At 36.6% G+C, this 13,982-nt stretch overlaps 1 protein-coding gene across 1 annotated transcript; it reads left to right on the top strand.

The window, feature by feature from the left end:
• Positions 1–2,222: 2,222 nt before the first annotated feature.
• On the top strand, positions 2,223–13,069 carry LOC104598070 (NEP1-interacting protein-like 2). Its single transcript, XM_010259967.3, has 5 exons — positions 2,223–2,610; positions 10,022–10,200; positions 10,400–10,483; positions 12,395–12,559; positions 12,669–13,069. Exons 1-5 carry the CDS (start codon positions 2,373–2,375, stop codon positions 12,789–12,791), a joined length of 789 nt encoding a protein of 262 aa, XP_010258269.1. The 5' UTR covers positions 2,223–2,372; the 3' UTR covers positions 12,792–13,069.
• Positions 13,070–13,982: the final 913 nt, after the last annotated feature.

Raw genomic sequence — 13,982 nt, 5'->3', positions numbered from 1 at the left:
TATATCTGGTTTGGGCTGTGAATGCACTCAATGCCAAGGCTAAGAATTATTATATCATAGAGGCCAACTATCAGAATCCTTTTGCGCCAAAGGAAACACTCCCATAAGCAACGAAATCGATTTTAAGGAATACAGCCATATATTATTTCCTTCTTTCAACAGACAACATTACCAACTTGTTTAAGAATACGTGTAAGGTGGTATTAATCCAGTGTTCAGTAACCCAAATGGTCAATTCGTTAATGGTAGCCGATAGATGATTTAAGCAACGATCCCACGCTTCATATACAAGTACCAGGTGTTATGAAGCAATGAAAGAAAGAAATTAAAATAAGAACCAGGTGCTTACCATTAACAAATCATGCGCCATTGTCCGGCCCATACCTCATCATAGTCTTTTCTTTTTTCACTTGAAAAGTGATTGGCAAGAAGCCTTTTTCCTATTGATAGGATATCCATCATGTTGTTCATGTCCCACACCTTGTTCATCTTCTTAGTGAAGACATTAACTAGAATTTGGATTTGTTCCTCACAGAACGTGTGCCTATGATAACATCAAGTATGTTACATATTCTCAATGCAAATTTTGTGAGGAGCAAATCTGATATCTCTCAAATGATTCATCATCACCCAAGATCTTTTCATGCATATACAACTCCAGCAGTTCATCAGCTAGCTTCTATCGTTCAGGAGGGAATTCATTATCATCAATATTATTAACTTCATCACCCTGCTTTTTAGTCTTCTTTGTTACTTTTCATGCATGCTATAGCTTTTCTCAGTTTCTACTATCTATTTCTGTTTTACAAACATATCAAACAGGGATAGGAATGGAAATGGAGCAGGTTTGGTGAAGGGGATTATATTCTCAGTCCTCAGCCCCGATTTTGGAATAAATCCCCATTCTTGACTCTGACCCCTGTTGAAGATAAAAGTTGTCATCCATCCGTGATCCCTCAACGGAGATGAGTTCCATATGGGGATCCAAATCCCCAAAATTTTTTAGTTAATAGTATTTTTTTAAATTTAAATTTAATAAAAATATTAAAATATAAATAATATTTTAAATATAGTTTGATATATAATATAAATAATATCATATATAATCAGGGTTGGGGCGGGGGATCTCATTCCCTATCCCCAACCCCGACCCTAACCCCGATTGGGGATCCCTATTAATTCCCATCACCGTCCCTTGCCTCACCAAAAAAATCTCCAATTTCCATCTCCAAAGCCATCGAGTTGAGGAAATCGAATACCAGTCAAGAATGAAAAAAATTGTCATCTCTAGATAGAGATCACCTTGCTTGCTTGATATCTTTCAATTTCTTATAGGTTTTTTTTGAAAAACGGTGCTGTATTGATTTAATTAATGTTGGGACCATTGTTGGTTGCTGCTGTATGGCTTATACCACATCAACATAATATTGCTGAAAGGATGTCTTCACAAACCACACATTTCTCAAATTTCAAACCATTTTCTCAAATCACACTGTCTCCATGAACCGGACCAAGCTGGGTTGAACATCAAGGCTCTATAAGTTGGGGTGGGGGGACAAGTGTAACTCCAGAGTCCAGACCTACAGTATTGGAACTGCAGAAGCTGCAACGACCGGCTAAATTTTGCAAATTTTGGACGGTTGAAAATGAATGGGATAGATATCAATCATTATTATATGGCTGGCATCCTAACAGGATGGATATAAATAGAAGAATGGATATTTGGATAATGTTAGCTGCGACATCGAAATTGTTTTTGCCACGTCAGATTCAGATCACGATTATAATCATATTATTTTTTTAAATTTTTCATAAATTCAAAAAATTTTCTTTCAACTTCCCGAGATCTGCTTCTCACAAATGGGCGCCTCACATGCACATCCACCGTGCATTAGGAGCATCTCCCGTATTGGTTGAATCGGTGAATAAGTCTTCTTTTGGGGGTAAGTTTACATTTGAGATAAAAGTTAAAAAGGTATTTTTGTCACTTAAATTGCCTAATAAAAAAGTTTCTTTTAATCATGCTTCACGCCCTTTATAAATAATTGGAACTAGCAAAAGAGAAAGAAACATATTAATTATTAATGGATAAATGGGCATTCTAGTCAATTTATATTGTTTTTGGTGCAAAGCTGTTAGATGGATGCCTCTTTTTCATTTATTTTCCCCTCGTACCTTCCCTCCATTCGAGAAACCCTAACTTCCGGTTGCAGGTAGGTCTGCTTGTAATGGTTGCTGACGCATTGGCCTAAAATATAGGGCAGACCAATCCATGTTCTAATGTTCTTTGTCTGTGGCCATCGACGTGAAGGAATTAGTGCTTATCATCCGTCAGTCCCCAAAATTAAGGGTTGAGGTGTCTGATTCTACCAATGGAAGTCGTTCCTTACTGCACCTGTAGTGGATTCCGGAACGGTTCTGGCGTTTGTGCTTCCTGTGGCAGTTCTCGGCCCGACGCAAGACGAGCGTCGCCGCCTCTTTCCTATTTTCCAGCGATGTCGGGCGGTGATGAAGGGGGCATTGACGGCGGAGATAATAGAATTCATTATTTTATTCCCAGGTTGATCGTCGGTGCCATCTCCGGAGCTCTTACAGGGCTTTTCGCTCTAGGTAATTTTATTATCTTTTGCACTGACAGTTTAATTTGGCTGAAGAATTCCATGTACAGTAAAGTTCGAATTCTGTTTACATTTTTTTTTTCTGCTTCTTTTTGTTTGAAATTCACATGTGTCGTGACATTGTTTCATTTTCATGATTAGGAGTGGTGGAAGATCACTGAATGGGCGTTTGTTTCTTGTTCCTAGTTTCATTATTATCATTTTATTTTGTGTTTCCTTTTTCCTCAACAAAGTGTTATTTTAGAATCATCCACAAACTTATTTTTTGTATCGAATGCTAATTCACCTTGAGGATCAAATTTATTGTATGGGTAACCTTTGAAACGGCACATTGTCCAAAGAAGAATGTAATATGTTCCTGTAATTTATCAAAAAAAAATTGTAATATGTTCCTGTTGTGAGGCAATTTGTAGCACAGTTACTAATGTAAGTTATCAGGATGGATGTTTTCATAAATGAGAGGTTAGCTAATATGAACCAGGCAGTAGTATTGCAAGATTTGCGAGTGCTTGATTTTTTGCTGCGTTTACAGAGTAAAGATGGTAGGCAGTTATCTCAGGAAGGATTAATATGGTGAAAATTAACTTATCAGGATGATTTTTGTGAAGCTGAACTGGCTTGGTTATGCTGGCTCTTGTAAAATTGAAATGTCCTTGTATTTGGAATGGTGCAAATAGTGATGCCTGAATAAAACTAATTATGGACAAAGTTCTGAGAACTATAGTATTGATTTTTTTCCTGGTGGTGGTGGGGTGGCATTAAATTGAAATCAATTGTGACTTTGCGAGTCATATAATAAATTTTAATATTTTCCTGATTTAATGGTAAAAATGTGAAAATAAACTTAAGGAAATTAAAAAATTGATTTTCTACCCATCACCAACCAATGGTGGTATGGCCATCATATACATAAGTATTACAGATAATTTTACCACTGGTGCATTGCCACTGATGGATAATATGCTCAAGTTCAATTTCTAATTTAACAGTGAGTTAATCCATATACATGTTTCTTTTTAGCCCATTAAATTGGTGAAAATTAACTAAAAAAGCTCCAAGTCACTGATGTCTCCAATATTTAGAGTGAAAAAAACATTGGAGTAATAAGTTATAAGACAAAAAAAAGAAACATGTAAAGTTACATCAATGTTCAAATTATTGGAGTCATTGACATTCTAAAATGCAAATTAAAAAAAAAAGAAAGTGATAAAGGAAGCAAGATTGACCTTGAAAATAACATGACAATAAAAAAAAATGAAAACTGAAGAAAAAATGAAGTGTAATGGAAAATAATGGGAATTTTCTTTGAAAAGCTCCAATTTTATTAAGAATATAGAGAAGGATACAAACAGACCCCTGGAAAGAAGGCTGGCCCAAGAACCCGAAATACATTACAGTTCAAAGAGATTTCTCGAATTCAGCTGGGCTCCAAACTCCCTAGTTTGGAGACCATTAACAGAAGCAGTCCAAGACACCACTTTTCCAAAAGAATTAGAGATGAGGCTGTCTGTTCTTTTGGCCTTGTTCTAGAATACTCTGTTGTTTCTCTCTTCCCATATGGTACTAATAACTGCTGCAGGAATTGATCTCCAAATTGGCCAATTTGGAAAGCCTTAAACAGTCCCAGCACCACATCAGATCCAGACATCCAGCACATATTTTGGCATGACCCCTATCATGGAAAGATAGTGATTCCATAAAGACATTGAAACAGAACAGTGGAGGAACAAGCGATTGTTATCCTCTTCCTGTTGACCACATAACATACAGCTCAGGTCTTGAAGCTGCATTCCTCTCCTCAGCAGGCTTTTCTTGGTGAGGTACCTATCCAGAGCAGCAGCCCAAACAAGGGCATTTACTTTGGTAGGAGTAGTCGCATTCCAAATACTAGCAACTGGAAAACCAGGTCTGTCATCACCTTCCAAAACTTTGGCAAAGGTCCAACTCCATCTGTCATCTTCCAATAGGTTTATGTTCTGATTTGATAGTAGCTCAAATAGCTCCTTTACTTGATTAAATTCCCAATCCTGAAAGTTTCTTCTAAATGAGGGACTCCGGATTATGGAATTGTTTGAAACTTCATAACACTCAGCCACCAGTGCATCTTGGTTATCAGCCAAGCCAAATAGCTGAGGAAACAACTGTGCCAAAGGCCTTTCTGCACACCAAATATCCTTCCAGAAATTTATGTGCTGACCATTTCCCACCTTCTGAACCAGATCCCTATTCAGCAGAGGGTACAACTCCATGATCTTCCACAGAGAGCACCCTAGGGAGTTACTACTAGGTCTGGTTGTCCAATCACCTCTGTTTGTACCATATTTAGCTGCTATCAACTTCCTCCACCAACTCTCCCTCTCTGTTCTGAACCTCTAGATCCATTTACCAAGGAGTGCTTCATTCAATATCTTCAATTTTTTAATCCTCATACCCCCTTTCCTTTGGGAGAACAAATTTGGTTCCAATTGACCAGGTGTATTCTTTTCTCCTCATCCCAACCCTTCCATAAAAAATCTCTTTGGATCTTTTCCAGCTTATTGGCTATCTTTGATGGAATAGGAAAGAGAGAATGAAAGTAGGAGGGCAGGTTTAAGAGAGCCTTTGAGGAGAGTGATCTTGCCTTCCAAAGTTAAATATTTGGATTTCTAAGAAGCTAGTTTTCTTTCCAGCCTTTCCACCACTGGGTCCCAAATCAAAGAGGAAGTACACTTTGCTCGCTTGCCGAAGCTCCGGGAACCCCCTATTTGCTAATGTTGTTTATTCATTCATTGCAATAAAATATCTTCTTAAAAGGCAATGAAAGTTATACAATCATTATTTTTTATGCGAGAAATAAGAATTTCAGACCCTAACATAGACTTGTTCGGGCTTGCCTCGAAGGGCATGGTACAAAGGTGACTCATAGAATCAAGAATGCAATATGTTTTACATCACAAGCTACTTGAAGCAATGCAGTTAAGGAAAAAAAGAGATTGTGGGTTTCACATGCTTGAAAATGCTTTATATGTTTGCTTTTATTTTTAAATTTTCATTTGAATATGCTTTACATGTTATGCTTATGTATTTTAATTTTAGATAATAGGTTTTTTAAAACATTTATTATAAAATTTAAGTTTATATTTTTATTAACATTATGTTTAATATTTTTCAATTTTTTTAAAAAATTTTGGCATCTTTTATGAATTTTCTGACTTTTTTTTTTGTAATTTTGTGCCCTGCTTAAAAATGCACATGCCTCACTTTGCACCTTGCGCCTCAGGTACAAATTGGCCCTTGCGCCTTTTTTTTTTTTTGCGCCTTGCGCGTTTAAAACACTGGGTTAAGGACAAACAACTTGGCCTTTATTGAGATACCTTGACCCATAGTCCTCCATGCATAAAGCTAAAATCACACCATTGCTGTCCTTAAATGCACTTTCCATTGCCTGATAATCCAGGATTGCCCACACTGCTCAGATCGAAGTTTGGCTAGATAAATTGCTGGTTTGGAGGTGACCAAGCTAGTGGTGTTCAATTCAATGACTTATTCAATTTACATTTACTGTTAACATTTTAGGCCTATTAGGATCGTGTAGATTTTTGAAAACCTAATTGTTGGCCCATTGTTACAACCAAATGGTGGCCCATATAGACCAACAGAAAAGTATGAACTTGACTTTCTTTTCTTAAAATTTGGTCAAGGGCTTAACTAGTTTGTATGTCTATATGATCAGCAAAACAATGTCTATGTATGGCGATGCAAAGCATCATTACATTCGTTTTTTTTTTTTTTTTTTATGAAACAAAGCATCATTACTTTCGAATGTAAGTTTCAAGAAGATGAAAAATTGAAGGCTGAAATGATGGTTTTGAGATGAGCAAGGGCTACTGAGTACTGACTATTGTATCCTTTTGACGAATAATGAAGAACTTATTTAAATAAAAACAAGAAAAACAAGGAAAGAGACAATGGATGCAAAACTTTGAGGTGGGGCTGATAGCACTTTACTCTGGGCCCATAGGTGTGGGAGATTCTCTGAGGGCTGAAATTATGGACCTACTACAAGGTTTGAGGCTGGCCAAGCAATGGGGATTTCAAAACTTTGAGGTGGAGGGAGATTCTAAACTGTTAACAGGATGGCTGCAGACAAAAATCTTGGGTGATGGACTTTTACACAACAAATGAGGGAAATACTTTGCTTAGCAAGGGAAACTGGAGTATTCTTCAAGTGGGTAAGGAGGTCAGCCAATTCTGTGGTTGATACTCTGGCAAAGCAGGGGACCCTCAGGGAAACCTTTTTTGGGCTGTGTCATAAGTTTTTAAAAATGTTTGGGGTCAACACTCATGCTCTGAGTGGTTGACAGTGTATGTGTTTAACACTTTAACTGCTGATTTTAATGAAAGTTACCGTTTCCAAAAAAAAAATGGATGTAAAGCTTTTGGACACAACTTAAAAGGGAAGAAACTCTGAATATCATCCTTTTATGTTTATCTTCATACATTACAGTCATAAGAGATTTGATGTGCAATTTGGTGGTAGACTTTGACAAAGTTTTCATCAGTGGATGCTATTGATAAAAAAATGTTTTAATCAGTGGATGGATCTCTACTGGTATATCCTAACTAATCTTTACATGTGTCATGACAACTATTATCTTTATTGTTCCAAACACTGCTTCAACTCAATACCCCTTCCGGATTCCCAACATTTAACCTAACCTTGTTCATTGACACTTTCATCTTCAAGTTTCTACCACATGAAAGGGATGCATTTATAGTTACTTGTTGTATATCTACAAGCATTACAGCATTTGGTGATTGAATGGGAATTTGGTGAAGCCTGTTAAAGACATTTTAGCTTTTCCTATTAGAAAGGATGGTTACATTCAACAACTAATCAAAAAGAAAAAGAAAAGATGGCTACATGCAACAGTAACTTTTCCAACAACCCTTTTACAATTTACAACTTGTTGCAAATTCTTTGGAATCAATGAGCTTGAAAAAGGGATTGATGTTGATGAATCCTTATCTTGGTTTTGTGAGAGGCTAGCAGGGACTTAGGTCTGTGACATGTGTCATTGGCACTAGGGGCTCAAGGATATCATGGGGCCTGAATACACCCATGGGGATCTCAACCTTGCTGTGCTTTTGGTGGAAGTGTAAGTGTTGCATCAGGCAGAAGCATGGGCAGGCAGTCATCTTTGCACCCATTGATGTAGTTCATATCACCATCTTGTACATTATATTTGCTCTATTGGTGTTGTTTATATTGCATGTTCTTTTCTCCTTTTTTACTTTTATTCTAAGCACATAATTTTGGTTGTGATTTTGGATTGTATAAAGTTCCTGACCCATTTCATGATCTAATTAGTTTCAAACTTATTATGATTTTGAAAAGTTCTCAATATTTCAGCAGGGATTTCTATATATATATGTATGTGTGTATGTATATATATTGTTGATGGTTTCTTTAGAAGTACTTTTATATTTTGAGAGAATGTTAATACCTACCCGAGTTTTTAAGCATGTGTAACTCAAAATACAAACTTAGATACAACATCTTTAATCACTTCATGCCCATGCAGAAGGAAATATTCTTCTTGGGTTCTGCAAAGCTTCAACATTTAGCTTTAGTAAATCAATTGGGAAGTGATGTATAATGATGGTTATTATTATTATTATTTTTTAAGTCTACCAGTGTTACAACATTTTTTTCTCTCCCAAAGATCAACAAAGAAAAGTAGAATTTCAGGGTTGAGCTCCCATATCTATTACAAGGGCTTTTGACATGGACCTAATAATTCTTTTATTTTCGCAAGGTGCCAACCAGCTGGTTGGTAAGGTCTCCTGTTGGTCATAGCAGAGACTTGGGATCGAATCCCACCTGCAGGAGACCATTATTATTATTATTATTATTATTATTTATATAGTGATTATTTATCACTATATAAATAATCCAGATGAGCACCAGATTTAGCTAGACCATTTGCAATTGTGTTTTGTTCCCTGGGAATCAAGTACAGGTTTAGTTCAGAATATCCCTGGCTTCAGACAGCTAACGAGATAGTCTACAAGAACCACCATTTTTCTCCTAGCCAATTGATAGTATTTTCTGAATCTTCTCTAATGCTTGGACCTAATAATTCTAGGCAACCTTACATTGGACGTGTTGCTTCCAATCATATATTTATGGCAATTTTTCTTGTTTTACTTTATTTATCTGTTAACCAAGTTGATATTGCCCAACAATGACGATTTCTGGGTGCACCTGTTTAACTGCCACGCCATTCATTGATTCCTAGTTGGAGAAGCATCTTGGTAGCTCTTTTGGTAGGATTAATGGGTAATTGAATTGAAACTACATATTTTCTTGTCTATGGGTAACAAGAAACTGAAACAAAAATATGAAAAAAATGCACATTTAGTTTCATCAAAGGAGAAGATAAGAATGGGGGAGGGGTATTCAAGTGATTAAAGGTTATGGAAAATGTAGATGTTCAGTAATCTTGAGGTTTTGAATGTTTTAGGAAATTTTAAGTGAAGCCATTTTTTCCCCAATTGTTACTTGTTTGTTTGTTTTCTATCCCCCTTATTTTATCTCATCTATTTCTCTTATTTTTATTTATTTTTTCCCTCTATTTCCATGTTTGTTGGAAATTTCCATCATGGCATAACAAGTGATTGGTTTCACTGTGTCTGGGATTGTAAAATATAGCTTGGAAACACGAGATTTAATATCTTACTACAAAATGTAGAATGTATTGTTACTTTTTCTGATTCTATTTAGGTTGTCATACTGCTGATGACCATGAACATTAGATGGTTATTCTCCCAAGTACTAAAAGAGGCATCTTGCGCCCTAGATCAACATCATAGAGTAGGATTGTAGGAAAAGCAATTCCTTTTTATCTGGAATTACCAAACATAGTAGGGAGCTGATTATTAGCTTGGCCATTTCTTGACTCAACAAGTGGATTACTTTTTTAACTGATAGGTAAATATTCATTGATGTTGATGCTCTATTTTATTATTTAAAGTTGTAATTGTGAAGCCAGTCAGTCAGATTTTTAATTTTTATTGGGGCCCTAGCAAGGGATGGGGGTAAAGAGATGGTAAAAGATTTGTTATATTGGAGAATGATTTTGCTAGACTGATTTTTAGTGATTTTGTTGCTCTCTAGTGTTCATGGTCAGTTTTTATGGCTGTGCTTTTGTCCTGCTCGTATCCTGAGGAGGAACATTTTTGGATGTCAGTGCAGTTCATGAACTGTGTAGCCCCTTGTGCATGCAACTCTTTGATGGGTTCCCTGTTACTGTGAGCACCTAGAAATGGCTGATTGTTCGGGGATTTTGGGGCTCAAGCGTTTAGTTTAATAGCAGTGACTCTTTTCTCTGATCTTACATATTTATATGTTTCATGTACAGCTGGAGCTTTCACAGGAGCAGTTACTGGTGCATTAGCAGGTCGGGCTTCTGAGAGTGGTGTCCTTCGTGGGGCTGGCCTTGGAGCTGTTGCTGGGGCTATTTTATCTGTCGAGGTTTTGGAAGCATCCCGTGCTTATTGGTGTTCAGAAAGATCTGGTTCCCGTAGTTCATCATCGATGGTCAGTTAATTAAATTCAACAAAGAATTTTTGTTGACATCATCATTTGTTTTGGTAATACTTATGATATATATTTATTCTATATCCTCGTCATCATTTTTTGTTTACATTGTCATTTGTTCTGGAAATGTTCTTTTGGTCACTTTTGGCCTTCAAGGCATTGGACCTCATTACTGACCTTTTATCTTGTTGCTTTGCAGGCAGATTTCATAGAGGAGCTCCTCCATGGGAGGTTTGTACAAGAACAGTTCGCTCCAACAATGTTTACAGCCCACCGTTGGCAGGTTATTTTACCATATTTTCTTCAACTACTTGTATATTCCTGCTGAAGGGCCACCATCTAATATGATTTCACTGGGATGATTTTTCTTTTTTGTATGTGTGTGTAAAACCAGAAGGGGGGCTTCACAATACAGGGATAGACTGTCACCAAAAATCACAGAAAAAAAGCTAGAGACCAAGGAAGATTAAGAAAATCCAAAGAAAGAACTCCATGAACAATCATCTTGAGCTTCACGTGCTAACCAGTCATCTGCTTGATTGGATTCATAATACATATGACGATACACCACTCCTTGTTCCATCAGCTCGCTTAGCTTCAGACAACCCTCAATGATGCTCTTCAATCTGCACCGGGGGGGGGGGGGTCAACGTTCTTCTGTAAGCAAGAGATGACAAGCTTCAAGTCTCCCTCAATAGTTATAGGAAAATCCTTTTAAAATTCAGCACCAGGTTGTGGGCCTCCCAGGCAGCCCACGCTTCTGCCAGATTGGTAGTGGTGGCTCCAATGCTATAGGCTTTAACATCAAGAACCTCACCAAGATGATTTCTCACAATGCAAGCCACCAAACATAACCCATCACTTTTACAGGAAGCATCAAAGTTGACCTTAATTGATTTTTCCAAATAATAGGCCTCCACAATTTGGTAATTGTAACCAGAGTTACATTTTAAGCTTTCATAAATTTCCAAAAAAGTATTTAATGCCCTATCAAGAATAGCAGGGGGGGGGATTATTATTTAACACATTCTCATTCCTATTATTCCAAAGAAACCAGAGAATAACTGTTCATTTTTCCTTTCTGTAATAGTCCTCAGCATCCCTTCTACACATTTGGACCACCAGTCCATTATCAAACCATCATTATCTCTAGGCCCCTCAATGTTAGAGTTATTCGCCAACCAAACTTGTTTAGTGAAAACACAGTTTTTAAAAATATGGTATACTTGGATGTCTTCTTTGTATACTTAGAACTTTTCATGTATAAAATATGAATGAAGTACAGTAGAAGTTCTTCTGTTTCCCCTTTATCTTCAACTTCAGGAATGCACTTTTAATGTAAAAGAAAATGAATTTATTTACTTCTTTATTAATTGAAATTCTAACCACTAGTTGGGTTTTTTAATCAACAAAAAGAAATTATTTTCCAAATAAGGTCAGTTGGTAAGGTCTCTAGCTGGTTGTAGCAAATACTTGGGATCAAATCCCACTGTCACCAGGGTTGGGGGGTTATGAGTAGGGGGATGTCAATAAAAGAAAAAAAAAACAAACAAAAAGAAACTATTTTAAATGGTTACTTGGGAATAATATCCAATTGATGTTTTGTTGGGGGTCATCCTATCAGTAATACGTTTTCTAAGTATTTTCCCCTTGTAATAAATTATGTAAATCTGCAGCATTCTGAGAGTTACGTTCTATAGTTCATGGAAGTTGGACTAGAGTTTGCTTATGATTCCTTTTCCATAGGATGCTTGATATGCCTGGTAAGGTTGGTTTTGTAGTTGGAGGTTTTATATTTCATACCATATGGCAGAAGTTGTAGCTTTTTTGTTGTGTATACTCTATGGTTCAATTTCACTTTATACAATCCATCCTGTATATTTTACATGTCTTCCTTTTTCTTATAACTTGTATTTTCTGGTTATCAGGAACAGGCATATAGTGGTATCTGACTAAGTTTTTCCCCTTACTTTTGTTTTTCCCAACACCCCTTCTCCCACATGATAGTAGCTTCCTTATCGTAGTAGATTCTCTTCTCATTTGCATTGCTTTGGAAGTTTTTTTTTTTTCTTGTGCGTATATACCAAATTTATGTTTTAACATTGTGTATATCTCTACCTTCAAAGCCTTAATGGCCAATTGAAGTTCAACTCTTAGGTATTGGTATTTGGGTAAATAATATTGAATTTAACAGGTGAGCATGGCCAATATAAGTTATGATGAGATATACGATATCTATGGTGAAGTTGCATTCCGAGGTCTGTCCATGGAGTCATTGAAGAAACTTCCATACCACATAATCACGGTTGAGAACAAGGCAGAGTGTGGCGATAATTTGTGCTGCACAATCTGTTTGCAGGTACATACGAATAAAGACGGTTCATGTGTAAGATGTTAGGTTTCACGAAGATATACTTGTTACTGTTGTTACTTTTTGTTTTCTCTCTAACTTGTAATCCTACTTGCAGGATATAGAAGTAGGGGAAACAGTGAGAAGCTTGCCATTGTGCCACCACACATTTCACTTGACGTGTGTTGACAAGTGGCTTATTGGGCATGGGTCGTGCCCAGTGTGCAGGCAAGATGTATAGTATTGTAGGTTCTGGTATTGTGTACATGAAACCGGCAAACAGGTGCTTGATCATTTGGGTCCTTGTAGCCTTATTAGTTGCTGCTCAATGATCTTTTTAGATGAATGTGTATATATGTTCTCCTGTAATATAGATGGATGTAGAACTCTGTCACTTAACTGACAGAGAAGATATTTCTTCCCACTCTTGGAGAATTTCAATATTGGCGCTGGGGGAACTGTGTACCCATTTTATTCTGTATCCTCATTTTCTTACAATATATTTGATTTATTAATCTACTATCCTATGTTAGAATAACTACTTTTCTAATTTCTTTCTTTTGCTCTTTCTTTGTTGTCAACATGGACTGTCCAGTCAATTAATTATGTTAGATGATGATCTAATGTAATAGACAACTGAATTTAAGAAACATAGAGCCAACAAAGAAACTATTTATGCAGAAAAAAAAGTCCTATTGTACAACATGATGTGGCTAGGTGACTCCTGCTTATTGATTTCAATACCTAGTATTAATTAACCTGCAATCAGTATTTAATGGGGGTTTTAAACTTCCAATCTTAAACAAAGGTGATTCTTTGGTACGTGGATGCAGTGTTGCCATCTTCAATATTGAAAAAATGTTGGTAGTCCGTGCCATGGATTAGATTTTGTTCATAATGGGCCCATTTGGCGTGTTTTTTTGCGCTGTCTTTTGGCTGTTTACAAGTTGGGCAGACTGATTTTTGGTCTATTTTCATTTGATTCGTGAAAGATTTAGCCGCCAAAAGCCGGAGCGCTGAAAAGACATGAGAAGTCCATTTCGGACTGATTTTGGGAAGTTCCAAATGAAGCTTTTCATATCTTTCGCATTTTATTCTAGTGCAGAAAACATGTATCTGCCAAACTAGTTTCGGACTGTTTAGATCATGCAAAAGCTCATTAGACATGTATCATTATTTGAAGTACTAACATATAGAAAAAGGGTACATTACATAGACTCCCTTGTACTATAGGGTCAGTGATAATTACCCCCTAAATTTTCATTTGCAACAAAGATCCTTGAATTTTCACTTTGAGTCTTTGAGACAAACACCCCGCTAGGACTCTGTTAGTTAACTCCTTAAAAGATTCTCATTTGGCTATTCAAAGTTTTTTCTTTTAAATCTCCAAACTACCATTTTCTTATTTAGTTAAATGATTTATGATTCGGCC

The sequence above is a fragment of the Nelumbo nucifera genome, chromosome 4 (assembly GCF_055504915.1).
Source record: "Nelumbo nucifera cultivar China Antique chromosome 4, China Antique-T2T, whole genome shotgun sequence".
NCBI lineage: Eukaryota > Viridiplantae > Streptophyta > Magnoliopsida > Proteales > Nelumbonaceae > Nelumbo > Nelumbo nucifera.
This window is presented reverse-complemented; position numbering and strand designations above follow the sequence as displayed.